This window comes from Dunckerocampus dactyliophorus, chromosome 2, assembly GCF_027744805.1.
Source record: "Dunckerocampus dactyliophorus isolate RoL2022-P2 chromosome 2, RoL_Ddac_1.1, whole genome shotgun sequence".
Taxonomy (NCBI): domain Eukaryota; kingdom Metazoa; phylum Chordata; class Actinopteri; order Syngnathiformes; family Syngnathidae; genus Dunckerocampus; species Dunckerocampus dactyliophorus.
This window is the reverse complement of record NC_072820.1, coordinates 34,685,479-34,700,154: the sequence shown is the minus strand read 5'-3', so window position 1 is coordinate 34,700,154 and position 14,676 is coordinate 34,685,479. Positions and strand designations below refer to the sequence as shown.

At 42.8% G+C, this 14,676-nt stretch overlaps 1 protein-coding gene across 3 annotated transcripts; it reads right to left on the bottom strand.

Annotated features, from left to right (window-relative positions):
* Positions 1-8,448: 8,448 nt before the first annotated feature.
* Positions 8,449-14,078, bottom strand: LOC129176762 (ankyrin repeat and SOCS box protein 3-like). 3 transcript variants are annotated; one of them, XR_008569496.1, is made up of 12 exons: positions 13,951-14,078; positions 12,932-13,118; positions 12,084-12,272; positions 11,748-11,918; positions 11,576-11,688; positions 11,380-11,512; positions 11,009-11,186; positions 10,730-10,930; positions 10,338-10,652; positions 10,129-10,262; positions 9,502-10,048; positions 8,451-9,042 (listed from the first exon to the last, which is right to left on the bottom strand). XR_008569496.1 is itself a non-coding variant. In XM_054767132.1 (11 exons), exons 1-11 carry the CDS (start codon positions 14,035-14,037, stop codon positions 9,834-9,836), a joined length of 1,923 nt encoding a protein of 640 aa, XP_054623107.1. In that variant the 5' UTR covers positions 14,038-14,078; the 3' UTR covers positions 8,449-9,833. The 3 variants fall into 3 exon arrangements, 2 of the variants coding, with proteins under 2 accessions (XP_054623107.1, XP_054623108.1); XM_054767132.1 differs by having other exon boundaries at positions 8,449-10,048; XM_054767133.1 differs by lacking the exon at positions 8,451-9,042 and having other exon boundaries at positions 9,888-10,048; positions 10,134-10,262.
* Positions 14,079-14,676: the final 598 nt, after the last annotated feature.

Here is a 14,676-nt window from a genome sequence, read left to right as displayed (position 1 = left end):
CTTGCGTTGGTTCTTGGTCTGTCACGATAACACATTTTGCTGGATAATAATTGTCCTATAAATTATTGTCAATCGACATTATTGACATTTTTTGAGACAATTTTTTCATTAATTATATAGCATAGTGATGCGAGTACATCATATTAAAAGCAATAAACTTTAATTTCTCAAGAGTATTTGACATTGTAATTGGGATGTGTAATTGGGAGCTTTGAAATAAAATTGCAGATGCAATTATAATAGCTTTATTAATGTAAGCTATTTTTATGACACCCTTATTTTATTACCACTTAGACAGGATGTGCGCCGCGCTATGGCTCTATGGCTTTAACTATGGCTGAGTGAGATAGCTACCAAGTGCCTCTTGAAGCTGTGGCTGTTGTCCCTATTTCACACACAACTTGCATGAAGTCAGTGGCCAACCTAAATCGCTGGCTTACATTAACAAGCACTGAAGCATAGCTCATACAGCCTGAGTGGTACACACACACACACACACACACACACACACACACAGCCACATTAGCATGCGCCGCTAAACCAAGCTAACCCAGCAAGCTTATACTGGCTATTGCTGTACGCGTATTCGGTGGCCAGTAAGAGTATCAGAATTTTTTCGCCAACTTAGGTCAATGTTTCCGGTTGCCGCCTTGACGTGTTTAGTTCAGGAGAGGGCTGGTTGGTGTCTGTGAGCAGTCCGCTGGGGAAATATTTCCACACACTCTTCCCGTGCCAAATATCCAACGTCCAACATGAAACTAACTTCACCGATGTGCAGAGTGAACCTTCTTGTCATCCAGCCTATGCGGTTAAGAGAGAGGACAACAAACACGCATGCACATGTCAGTTTATTGAGGCCAGCAAAATGACCGACTTCGTTTGTTTTTTTTTAATCATTTGATTAATTGATTTATCAATTATTGTGACAGGCCTACTTGGGTCTCTATTAGACTGAGCATGTACAAAAGGCAAAAAGTACTTTTGGAATACAGGAGGTGAACAAATGTATTGCAACTGACGTGAAACTGATGAGGGGTAGGATTAAATAAGCTTTGTTTCTTCCTACTCCTTTTTGGAAATGCGGAACTGTGAATTGTGCTGTGTGACGTGCTCCAGTGTAACTTGTGTGTATGGTCGAGATGAATTCAACCATTATCATTACCATAGTATTGACATGTTTATATGTTCCAACTAACAATGAGGTGAAAGAAAAACGGTAAAAATACGCTATACTTAGTCTATCTGTACAGCGTGGGACAAAGGACCGTCAAACAAAATGGGACAAAGTACCGCCAGCATTAAACATGCAAAAACTGGTGGATTTCTGAATGTCAAGTAAAATAATGACCCATATTTTCAAAATGAATATCCCTTTACATAAAAGTTAATGTAGTTATCGCCGTTGCGTATCAAATCGTTTACCATAAAGAGATCTACATCCCTACTTATTATAGATAAAAACTTCTATCTGAAATTAAGTGTGATTAATTATGAATTAACTATGGACAAAATGTGATTAATCACGATTAAATATTGTAATTGATTGACAGCCATAATATATATATATGTATAATTTATTCATCTTTTATGTTTTATGTGTACAGGCCAGTCAACAGTTAATACAGGACAGTTCTCATTTAACATGAAGCAAGCTGTCGGCGATGAAAAGGCTCATGTTTCTCTCTTTTTATCCTGAACCTCCATTGTGGGCCTGATTGTGGCCTCTGACAGTGATGAATATTGTGTCTTCTCATTGTGGAGGAAATTCATCATTGTCGGTTCATGTGTGAGACCTACAGTAGATACAACACACACACACACACACACACACACGTAACATAGCAATTTTGTCTTTTGGGGTCATGGAACAAGAGAGGCCTTCAAAGAGGAACAGTACAGTATGTCCGACACTGCGCATCACTGTCTGCACATGCACTTTAGTTACAGTGCGAGTGCGTAGGAACTTCCTTTTTTGTTATTGCCATTTTAACAGTGCACTGCTACTTAGTATACATTACTTATTGTCATCACACGTCTTTAACAGGCAAAATGCGCCTCTTCAGTCTTTATTCTTGTCTTGTAACCTAACTGGATTAACTAAATGTAGTTTTGCATCAAATTAAGTGCATCCACATGCGGTGATATTTTAACATTTCTTTTCACAATAGCGGCTGATTGAAGTGCTGACAGAGTCCCAGAGAAGATGGAGGAGCACATTTAAGGTTAAAAGCAGGAGCAGCAGGAAGTGGAGGAGGTGGATGCGCCAGAAAGCAAAGGTGAGTGGCAGCTTGTTGACTTTTACAAGCTGCTGAGAGCTTAGTGGGCCTCAAATAGGATTCCCTCATCATTAAGTCCCAAGTGTGCTATGCTGAGGGGGTTACCAGTGGGCCCCCCATCTCTCATGTTTGACCTCTACCCTGGCATACGCATTTTTACACCTGACCTTTGAATTTATGCAAGAGTCAATCACAAGGTTTGTTTTTTAATTCACAGGATCAACTCTCTTCCACGCATTTACCCCCAAATTGTGACGTCACTGTAGCAACTCAGCATTGTACTGTATTGTGAATGCAGGTTGCATTAATTGGGAGGCAGCTCATTTAGGTTTTAAAATAAATATTATAGAAACGTTGTAGACATTTTAAACATTTACTTTTCAATGCCAAAAATTACTTCTATATTTATTATTATTTATCTATTATTTTATTTGATCTAAATAAAATACATAACAAAAGTCCACATTAAATTAATTATTCATTTATTTTGTTTGATCCAAATTTAAATAAGTAATAAATAAATACATTTTAAATAATAACATACCTATATAATAAATGTTTTCCCTCCACATTTTTGTAGTTTATTAGTTATGTATTTTATCCAAATTAAATTGGATATTATTTGTATTTTATATATATATATATATATAACAGATACCCCGCCTCTCGCCCGAAGGTAGCTGGGATAGGCTTCAGCATACCCCCGTGACGCTAGTGAGGATAAGCGGCATAGAAAACAGATAGCTTTTCAAAATTTATTAAAAAAAATATTTACTTACATGTATTTTAACTTTAAGCTTTTTTGTGGGCTGTTTTTAGTTTGTTTACTTGTGTTCTCATTGTGAGTATTTTGAAACCACTATATACATAGTGAAAACCTTCAAGTTCCTTGGCACACTCATCAGCGAGGACCTCACCTGGTCTCACAACACCCAACAAATTATGAAGAAGTCCCAAAAGAGACTGTACTTCCTGAGAAGACTGAGGAAATTTGTCATGTCCACCAAAATCCTGAGTTGCTTCTACAGATGCACTATGGAAAGTGTCCTTACCGCCTCCATCACTGTTTGGTACGGTAACTGTACAACACGTGATAGGAAGGCACTCCAGCGGGTGATCAAGACCTCACAGAACATTGTTGGGGCAGCCCTCCCCTCATTGCAAGACATTTATAAATCTAGAGTCCTACGAAGAACACACAACCTCATCAAGGACAGCACACATCCACAACACTCATTATTCACACTCCTACCGTCAGGCAGACGCTACAGGAGTTTGAAGTCCAGGACCATAAGGCTGGCGAACAGCTTTTACCCACAGGCCATCAGGCTTCTCAACGATGCACTCACACACGTCGCACGCAACACACACACACACTTGAAGAAGCCCTATTGGTGGAACATCTGATTTAAACTCACATGGCGTGTTTTGACATTTGTTTGTCCCCCTGATGAAGGCCTGATGGCTGAAACACGTTGGGGCTGAATAAGGTCCATTAAGACATGCCATAAAAAATAATAAAGGCATTTTAGCTGGGTTAGAGAGTGCCTTGGATTTTTGCAGTTTTTGGTGATTTCCTGTCCCTATTCCAGAGAGAACCTCTTCCTGGTGACTTCTACACTTTTTGGAGGTCCAGGTAGTGTTCCTCTTTAACTCTTTTTTTGACATTTTTGTTCTTGTTCGTATTATTACCTTTACAGTTTTGCGCTGTTCGCTGATTAAAGATGGGACAAATCACTAAAAGTGGCTTCTAGTGAGACGTTTGGCATGTATTTTTCTGCTTAAGTTGAAGGTACCAAATATGGGTTAGTGCCCTGTAAGGGAACACCTAAATAAAGGTTTTAAAATCCAAACAGTAATGGAATTAAAAGGGGCCGGCCGACAAAACCCTGTGGCGTGCCATAAGATGCTGAAAATGGTGATGTCCTCCGTGGTTGCAGTGCCAGAAGACCTTAACAATACATTGTTAATAATTATATGATGCAATATTCCACATTTACATACAGTACATTGTCTTTCAACTCGTTTGCCACAGGAATTAGTAGCCTTAATGGAATTTTGTGTTAGACAGCAACTCTCCTTTTGCATATTCCCGCTTACCATATTGACTTTCCGCCCTCCCATTCCTCATCATTGCGGCTGTTTATCAGCAAGCTTTTCCTTCCTGTTTGTGGTGCTAAGAGGCTGAAATTAGATCTGCGTCGCCGAGGATTGCAGATAAATTGGGCAGCAGATCGGAGGAGGAGGAGGAAGGGGGTAGTTGTTCATGATTCACCGTACAAGAATGGTGGATGGATGACTTAATTCCGCTATCTGACAATGTTAAATTCAGTGAACAATCAACTGAGTGATGTCCATGCGCTTGGATGAAGGTGCTGCATGTGAACACTATGAAAAGCACCATACAAGAAATGCTTGTTGTCCGAAATAGTGCAGCACTACCCATACGAGGCTAATCGACCACTCCCATTCCTAGGCCCGAGGGGAGGGTCAGGGAGTGGATCCCAATCTTTTCACTGTCTCGCTTTGATCCGATTCCAATCCATGACAGCTGATACTGCAGCTGAACACGACACTCTTGACAGCGCTCTCACTGCACAAATCTGGAGCCGATTAGGAAGACAAGAATGGGTTTGAAAGGACTTTGTGCTCCCTTCTTCTTGGTTCAAATCTGTCGGAGAAGTCACATCCCATAGAGGAGAACTACCCTGAGGGTTATCAAGTTACTCTTGTTGTTGTCCTCTGTCACTTAAAAATAACGAGCCCTGTAAGTGCAGCTGACACAATAGACCACTATCCAGGAGTTGAAGGTCTCCAATTATGTAAAAGTGACTTTTGAATGATGTTCTACCAGCAATATGTGTCCCTAGAGCCTGCTTATGAGCACCAAACGTGAGGAATCTACCTCACTTGTTTGCTCCACTTTGAGAGAAGAGGCGTAACCAATGAAAAACCTTCTTCCTCATGGGCGCAAGACTGCCTCTGACCCACTGCCTGCAAAAGAACACTTAACAGTAATTAAAAAAAAAAGAGGCTTCACTACACGTCTTAAAGTAAAGTCTGGAGCTCTGCCAACTATCCGTTTGATTTGTTTTTCTTCAGCAAATAGGCTACAATGTGACTGTAATGTAGTACAGTAGAATACCTGTCAACCCTCCCTTTTTCCCCGGGAAACTCTCATATTTTGCCCTTCTTTCCCGTAGTCCTCCCGCTCCCATCTGTTTCAGTATTTTTTAACTTCTATACAAATAAAATCCTATTCGGTGCTACCTGGCAACCTGAGCAGCACAGCTTCTGGTCCGCTTTGCCTCTGCAACACACAGCAAACATTGTGATAAAGCACACCCCACAGCCAGGGCTGGACTGACCATTAGGCAAACACAGACTATTGCCTGAGGACCCGAAATTTCCAGGGGCCTCCGAATGTCTCATAAAAAGTGATTATTAATTTCTTTTTTAATTCACGTGCTTAAAACAACATCAAAATGCGTAATCTATCATGATCTTTTCCACCGCTGCCCCTCCCCTCTCACTCATTGGACTATTCATGTTATTGTGCAGATTGATTCCGGATGACGGGAGCGAAACAAACTTGTTGGCGTGGTTTGGAGAAAACCGATGCGGAGTTACTCAATGTAACTAGCAACTTCAGCTGACAGGTAGCTGTAACAGATTTCTAAAGTAGGAAAAAAATGTCATACTTAGTTCAATTTTTTGCATGTTTGTCACACTAAAATGTTGTTTTTTGATGCGTTTAAATAAAAACGTTTGTCCAGTCCATCCATCCATCCATCCATTTTCTATGCCGCTTATCCTCAGTAGGGTCGTGGGTATGCTGGAGCCTATCCCAGCTGTTTTCGGGCGAGAGGCGGGTACACCCTGGACTGGTCGCCAGCCAATGGCAGGGCACATATAGACAAACAACCATTCACACTCACATTCATACCTATGGACAATTTAGAGTCTCCAATTAACCTAACATGCATGTTTTTGGAATGTGGGAGGAAACCGGAGTACCCGGAGAAAACCCACACACACACGGGGAGAACATGCAAACTCCACACAGAAATGCCCAACGGAGAGTCGAACCCAGATCTTCCCCATCTCCTGACTGTGTGGCCAACTTGCTAACCACCGTGAGGCCCCCCTGTTTGTCCAGTCATATTTTTCAATTGCCCTTTTCTTAAAATTCACGTTAAAATCTCGTCTGGGCTCGTTCTCGTGGTCCCAGTCGCGTCTCGTGAGTTAGGTGTCTCGTCACAGCCTTAATACAAAGGGGTTATAGCGATACGTGAGATATGATAATATTGTCTTAATGTGGTTATGGGTGATTCAGATCTGTACTAATTTTCCTGTAATTACATGTTAGGATGTTTTTCGTGCACATTACACTAACTAGGCTGGGAACTGATAGTACAAGTGGGCCCCATCAGCATTATCAATGAACGGCAATTTGAGCCTTCCCAAATTAAACAGAGAGAAAAGCCTTTAAACAGACGCTTAGCCAACCTTCCCCTGGGATACATCCTGCCTTCCCTCATGATGAGTCAGTCCAGAGAACACAGTCAGTGCATGTGTTAACAACCCTAACAGTTTAGGGAGTGTCTTTGGCCTTTCTCGAAATACTTTGACGTATTTCTTCACTTGTGATTCGCCCCCTCTCCTCGCTGTGTGCTTTGCATACACCACAAACAGACATGTTGCAGCGCATTGTGCCTCAGGTCTGTGCCCACCCCCGTTTGTCAACACACACATTAGAAAATACCTGACTTAACCGATTTCTATGGAACTTTGTACAGTATAGGTGTACGGTATGAGCCAACAAAGTACATGTTCTATTTTGGTGAGGATCCGGATAAAGCAAGTTATTTTTTTAGTGGCTACAGCACCGTAGTCATCCTCCATGAATCAGGAAGTAATCTGTACAGTTACCTCATAACTGTATGTATGACAGGGTAAGCTAACTGCGCACAAAATTGTCAAAACTTTGTCAAAACCTGTACTGTGTTGCCTGTGCTATTATTTTTCAGATGAAAACACCAGCCGGACCAGTCCGGGGTGTACGCCCCCCCTCACCCAAAATGTGCTGGGATAGGCTCCAGCATACCCCCGTGACCCTAGTGAGGACAAGTGGCATAGAAAATGGATGGATGGATGGAAAACACCAGGCGGTGGTGCTGTTATTAGACATCAAAGTTTGACCCCCATATGTTGGATTGACGTTGGAGACTGACACGAGCAAGTTTGGTTAATAAACATGGCCGCCATTAAGCAAAACATCATTAGGATTTAGTAACTAATTGTCCATAAGTCATTGAGCATTTGTTTAACGATTATAAAACTTTGAGGATATCTGTATTACATGTATGCTAGCATGTATTCAAAGCACAGCATCAGAAATGTCATTTACAGTCATGTGGAAGAAAAACAACAAACGGACTCACACAACACAAACGTAAGTTTAGTAGGTGAGCGAGGTGTGTTGAGTGTAAAGCCAGGCTTGCCTGTTTAACGAAGGTAGCTCTCTTTGAAAGCGGCTATATCACCATGGTAACCTAGGCTAAGCTCATAACCTGGTCCCGACCAGGTTATGAACCAGACTTTCATCTTAAAATCGTCTATGAAAGTGCCGCTGTTTCACTATTTATTTGGAGATGGCGTCACCATTTATTGAGAACCTGCTGGACCTGGGAGCAAGAATAATTCAAGCAGCAGAATGACAACAGCAGCTTATTCAAGATGGCGCTGATCCGCTAGCATTCCCTGATGATATTATCCATCTATATGCGAGATAGATTTTGAGCCGAGGGAATACGCTAGATATGCTCACTTTTTAAACCGAGCGTTAGGAATAAAATGCAATATGAAATATTAATTCGGCCAATGTAGATGTACACGTCACATCAGTCCTTGTGTGACTACTCAGCCTGTTGGTCTTTTTATATGACAGTATTTGCTGGAGGAATAAATACTTTGAGGCATCAATCAACAGCAATAAAACACTTCTTTATTTCAACCAAAACGAAAAAGTAGTCCCAAAGGAAATGTAGCCACAAAACATGTGAGCACTGCCACCTTGTGGTCATCATGAGGTACAGCATGTCTCACGAGCACACTGCTGCAACTCATCAGTCGACCTAGGACGAATTTGTCACAGCTAATGAGTATACTTGTAAAAAATGATTTCACTTTCATATGGCAATAGGGTAATGTGAGTCACTACCAGTCTTTATTCACCTTTAAGACCTGTTTTTGCAAGAATATTTTTAAGACAAAATCAAAGACAAAGACAAAATTACACGTTTTTCATGTTTTTAACAACTGCTTGATCGTCTTTGCTTCATCATTACCTTAAAATTAACGTCATATAATACCTCCTCCTCCTTAGTGGTCTGCTAACCTGCTAAGAACCTTTCAGACCCTTTTATTAAATAGTATTAAATAGTTCCAGTCTGAAAGCGTTTGCTTTTTTTGCAAGAGATTTTGACATCTGTAGAAGAAAGCTTGCATTATTTACTGACACCCTTTATTCTGGTAGTCTGTGTTACATTGAAAATAATAACAGAACAGTGCCGCAGGCTCTTTGTCTTTCTTGGATGTCCGTACAGATTTGGGGGAGCTTGTGTGTCACACTGCAGCGCTCCATTCGATCCTCCCTTACCTCACTTCTTTTTTTAGCGACCATTTCAGTGTAATATCAACATCCTCCTCACTTTACAATACACCGTGGACGCTTGTCCTTGGCTGGTCTCAGGTTAAACCAGGCCTTGAAACAACAAAACACGGCCATGTTTGTCATTTCGTTTGGTCAGGACAAGAAACACAAGACTTCATTTTTCTCAGAAAGGTACAACCTTTATCCAAGAAAACAGGCTAGTTGATGGTTGAATTTTATTAAATGGCACGAAAAACATGTTTAAACATGCTTAAACCAGAACTTGATTTGGCTTCATATAAAGCTCAGTTTGACCGGGTGACTTTCGTTAATGCAAATGAGGAATGTTAAGGATGATGTTATTCCTATGCTACAAGTATATGTGCATGGGGACTTCTATGATATGCTGTGATGTGTCAACCAAAGATCTGAAGTCATTATTGCAGCTGTTTTGGCATTTAATTTGTTTTATTATTTAACCTTTATTAACATGGCTTGCTAATTGTCATGTATTTGGCATTCATTTATATTTTTGTTAGCTATTATTGATTTGCAATTTATTTGTCTTACCTTACAAATAGTACAAGAACCCTCCTTGCTAAGCCCCTGAAAACGTGTCGTCCAACAATCAGAGATGCTGTTCATGTGACTGGCAATGATTTGGACCAATGCTATGAAGCAAACAAACAGCATAGAAATATGTCAACAGAGCACACACTTTCATTTTGTTGAATTAAACAAAAGCTCCTTCTGGTTCATATAAAAACCATAAGTTGGTTAAATGTAATGAGGCCACCTATGTAGACCAACTTTGTTCAAAACAACGTCAATTTTATTTCAAGACAGGGATCAACTTTCCCGTTGCTGCTCCATTTGGCCAAAGATTCCCACATTACGGAATGTTACAGAACATGTCTGTGCTGGTGTGTTCCCTGTCTGTGATCTACAAATGACAGCTCATCATAATAGGGCTCCGGAATGTCCCTGAACCCAAGGAAGTCGTGGAGGCAGGAGGGCACGGGGAGCAGCTGGACATGGTCTGTCCTCATGACGAGGTCCGGTCCAATCAGTGATCTGACCTGCAGCCGGCACAAGTCAGACAGACTGGGGGTGGAGTCTGGACGGAAGAGAAGAGCTTCACTTTACAACACTTTGGAAATGCTCACATAAGCAAAATATCATCTTAGGTTGTGGTACCAAACTGTGGGTGTGGTCGCCACGTCGTCTCTGCCTGTCTTCGACACAGAATGACTTTCAAAGAGGCCGACAATGTGGACCAGTTTACAAAGTGGAGGAGATAATTGAGAACGTCGCTGTGGGCCTCCTCCAGCCTGCAAGGCAGACAGAAGGAACGAGGTGAAGAAGCAAATAAACGAGGACAATGTGTGAAAGGGAGAAAGACACACATGCATGGTTGCAGCAGCAATGTAGGTTCGAGTCCCGCCTTCAGCAGCTGGGGAAGCCAGTAGGCGGCAGAGTGAATGTTGTTGAGTGCCACGCACAACATGTCCCTCAGCTCCTGCAGCCTCAGCACAGTCACGCCCTTGCGACGCATCACACCAAATTCGTCACTCAGGATCTGCGGAGGCAGGATCCATCTGCAAGTGAGCACCTCCTTCAGCGACTCCTCAAAGTGGAGAGTGAACACGTGAGTCCATTCCTTTTCGCTCAGACGGACTCCGGCCTCCAACAGCAGCGTCAACACGCCTGTTAATAAAAAACTTGACCAAAGTCAATGTTAACATATTCATCAGCAACTGCTGACAAGCATGTGAGGTGGTGAAAGCGCAGCTCTTACTTGCTACATAAGGCTGCGGAGAATGGCGAGTTGAAGCCTAGGAGGCAGGTGCAATCTTGTCCATAGGGGCTGAAACCTTCACGCAGAAGCAGCTCCACAGCCTCCAGTTTGTCGCTTTGCACAGCTAAGTAGAGCGGACTCACCAAGTCCATGCCGCGGTCGCAGACACGGTCCGTGACGGGTATGAGTCTCCTGAGGATACTGTGGACATAAACGACATGTTACCATGGCAAAAAGCAGCACGTCCACAAAACACGACGCAGTCAAGTCTGTCAGTACTCGCAATGGCCAAACTGGGCGGCGGCGTGAATGGGAAGCCTCGGCCAAGCTTGAATACAGGCTTTGTTCGGGTCGGCCCCGTGATCCAACAGGAAGTCCACACATTCCATGTGATCCTCCTCAGAGGCAATCAGCAGTGGGGTGCACCCGGTGGCAGCCTTGGTGTTGACGTTGGCACCTTTAAGTCACAACACAAGGCTTGATAAGAGTTTGTTGGTTGGAGGCGTGTGCCGGGTGGCAGTTGACACTGACTGCATGATGTGCATTAGCACCACCTACGCCACTGTAGGGAAGCAGCATGAAAGCAAGACCAATACTTTTCGGATAGTTGAACCGTGGTGGCGGCCTGAGCTCTACTGAGACATTCTTACCAGCATTCACGAGGATCTCCAGACATTCCTGCTGTCCAACTTCTGCAGCCAGGAAGAGAGCTGTGATTCTGCGGTCATTGCGTGCCTCCAGGTCGGCCACGGGCGCCAGCATGCGCAAGACACCAGTGGAACCCTACAAAAGACAAGGTTTTAGACTGTAGCATACCCCCGGCAGTAGCGCGTAATAGTCAGTCACATTATGCACGGCCACATGAAGGCAGGTCCAGCAGGAAGCCGTGTGCGTTGCTTTGACCTTGGCGCCTTTGGTCACTAGCAGCTGCACCACATCCTTGTGGTTGCTCCTGACCGCTGCACACAATGACAGTGAGCTCCACACACAATCTGATAACACACACCTGGTGTTTTACCTGCATAGAGAGGACAAGCAAGGTCGTTGGTGCACTGGTTGATGTTGGCGCCAGCTTTCAGGAGGATGTGGACTGCTGCCAGGTAGCCACGCTGCGCTGCCAGGTAGCATGCAGACTCCCTCTTAAAGGTGGTAGAGTTGACGTAGGCGTGGAACTCCGAGGATGAGCTGGCTGGAGACATGGAACATGGTTTTTGGCATTTAAAGGATCTATTGTACCACCTATTGTTGGTTACCTGCCTGTGTTCACACAGTGTGGGTCTTTCTGCTAGTTTGATGTGTTTGTTAAATAGGTTTCTGGACTATTTCTAATGGGACATAACATGTGTTCTGGTACCAGTCACAGCGCCGAAAGACAAAATCTCCTTCAGGCAGTCCACACTGCCGGCTTCGGCTGCCTCATGCAGCGCCGTCCTGCCTTTTCTGTCCGGACGGTCCACAATGAAACCCCCACCAATGAGCATCCTTCGCCGCCTCCTTAGCAATCTCCTGCAGCCTTTGCGAGTGGCGGTGGCTTGTAGACTCCCTGGGAAAAAAAAGTCACAGGTCTATTCTGGCATAAAGTGAAAGCTCACGGTGTGTTCAGTTGGGGAATTCCGCCCACAATGAAGACTACCAGGTACAGTATGACGGTACTGGGAGGCATTTCATGCCTAATTCAGTCTATTGACCAAGGCAGAGGGTTGGTCTCCAGGATATTAATTATTAATATTATTAAACTTACCTAGTGAGTGTTGAATCAGAGCAACCACACTTGCACACTTTCTGTTCAAATAATCTTTGAATTTGCAGATAAAAACTTCCTGAAATGATCATTATACTGGCAGTCCCTTTTATATTTACATTTTAAATAAATCCATAAAATGTATTAAATAAATAATATATTTGAGAAGTTTGCGTAAAAAAAAAAATTCTGCAATTTGGGTCGCCTTTTGTCATTGAAGGTTGATGGCGGGTCCGCAGCCAAACCGGTTGAGAACCACTAGAACGTGCGTTATTGTGTGAAGTGTTGTGTTTTTCTTGTTTGGAGGCTATTGGCTTTCAAAGGCATCAACCACTTGAGATGAGACGATAGCTCCAGAATGGACTGATCACAAAACTACATCAATCAAACATATTCTCGGTAAATAGAAAATGAGGCCCTTGTTCAAAAAGAGACATGTGAGATACAAAATAGAAATGTACCTTTCTTAATGCCATTCAGCAGTTTTCGACACTCGGGTGGTTTCAGGTATTTGACCAGATCCTTCTCCTCCACCGTATGAAGATCTTCCAAGCACTCCACTCCAGCCTCGTCAAGCATCATAGACAGCAAGGCATCAGGTATGCCTGGTAAATATGACTTCACTTCTTCCTTTACAGCTTCCATGATCTAAAAGGCGAGTGTGAAATGTGTATCACTTCATACATATTCCCTACCTCTGTTTAGTCGATTAAGAAGCGCGAACAAGGAAGTCCTCATCAGAAAAGTTGTAAAATTGGTCATCTTCAAGGTTAGAACTTGCTATATATGAACCACATGCTCACTTATTTGCGAAACCTTTCTTCCTGGCTGCTTGGACCTCGTTGCTATCGGAGAAGTTGTCAATGATCACACCATTTCAACTTTTCAAATTGTAATTAAAAATAAGAGCAATATATTGGGTTACAGAGCTGGACTCTGTCATCAAGGAGGAGGATCCAGGAAGAACTCGAAAGTAAAAATATTTAGTTGCCATGCCCCTCTAGAAAGTGAAACTTAAAACCTGTAGGAAAGTGCTCGTGTCGCCCTAAAAATTAGAAAAAGTTTGAAAATGACTACATGAAAGTACTCCCTTAATAATACGCTTTGTCATACTTCATCCGCCAGCAAACAACTATAAAATATTTAGAGTTTTGTGAACCAACATCATCTTCTGCATGATGTTTTTCATCATTTCCCCCAGCAACATGTACATGCCCTTTTTGTAGTCTGAGCTCTTGACTAAAACGTTGTTGCAAGCCACTGTAGACTGCAGCTCAAATGGATAACTGGCTAGCTCACTGCCAGGAGAGAGAGGTCTGCTGCTTTGTCAGCTGCATCACTTCCTTTTCGAAGTGTTGACATGCTAATGTTACTATTAGCTGGCATGCATAAAACACCACCACACTGTCTCACTAACACGTGACTCATCCTTGGTTCATGTCATGCTTACAACGTTAACAACAATAACAAAAGTCATTACCTCTCCCAAACGTTTGGACATGCCCGGAGGAAATGAGCGTGCTCGGTGTGTGTTGTGTTGTGTTGTGTTGTGTACTTCCGGAAGCATCTTCTCTTTCTTCTCTCTCTTGGTTTAACAGCGTACCGCCACGTATTGCGTAAGAGTGCAACGTCTAAATCTATGCGACCTCTTAAAGGAAAACTCCCCCTTTTTTTTTTTTAGAACGTTGCCCATCATCCACAATCCTTATGTGAGACATGTACAGTGTTCCCTCGTTTAACGCGGGGGTTCGTTCATTATATATTTTTAGAAAAATATGATAGCTTTTAGAAATAACAAACTTTATTTTAATGATCAATCTACAAGGTCGGACACATAAGAAATTATTAATAGTGACTCACGCGCATTTTACAGTTCCTCTTGCCGTGCGTCTTCGGCTTCGTCCTGGCGCGGCTCTGCTGAAGCATCTTTTTCCGCTGAAGGTGAAAGTGTCTTTTTTCCGAGTGAAGAACATAGTTATGGGTAGTTGTTGGTGCTCTTTTTTCTTCTGGGCCAGAATATTCTTATAAACAGACAGGCCCCCTTCGATTATATTTGAGAATCGTCATGAACGGAACATCAGAGGGTCCCATTCTTGTGCAGCTCGCTGGAGTTAATTGGCCGTTCTCACCATGGTTGCCAAGTGATAAGTGTTCGTCCATCCTCCTCGTCTTTATCCACACTTGCAAAGTTCAGTATGACTGGCCC

Bases quoted from the DNA above. Each gene is read 5' to 3' on its own strand.
- LOC129176762 (XM_054767132.1), bottom strand. From the start codon at position 14,037: ATGCTTCCGGAAGTACACAACACAACACAACACAACACACACCGAGCA. The intron at 11,919-12,083 runs GTACCAGAACAC...CCATGTCTCCAG, and splicing joins GTCTTTCGGCGCTGTGACTG to CCAGCTCATCCTCGGAGTTC. The intron at 10,049-10,128 runs GTACCACAACCT...TCTTCCGTCCAG, and splicing joins GCGACCACACCCACAGTTTG to ACTCCACCCCCAGTCTGTCT.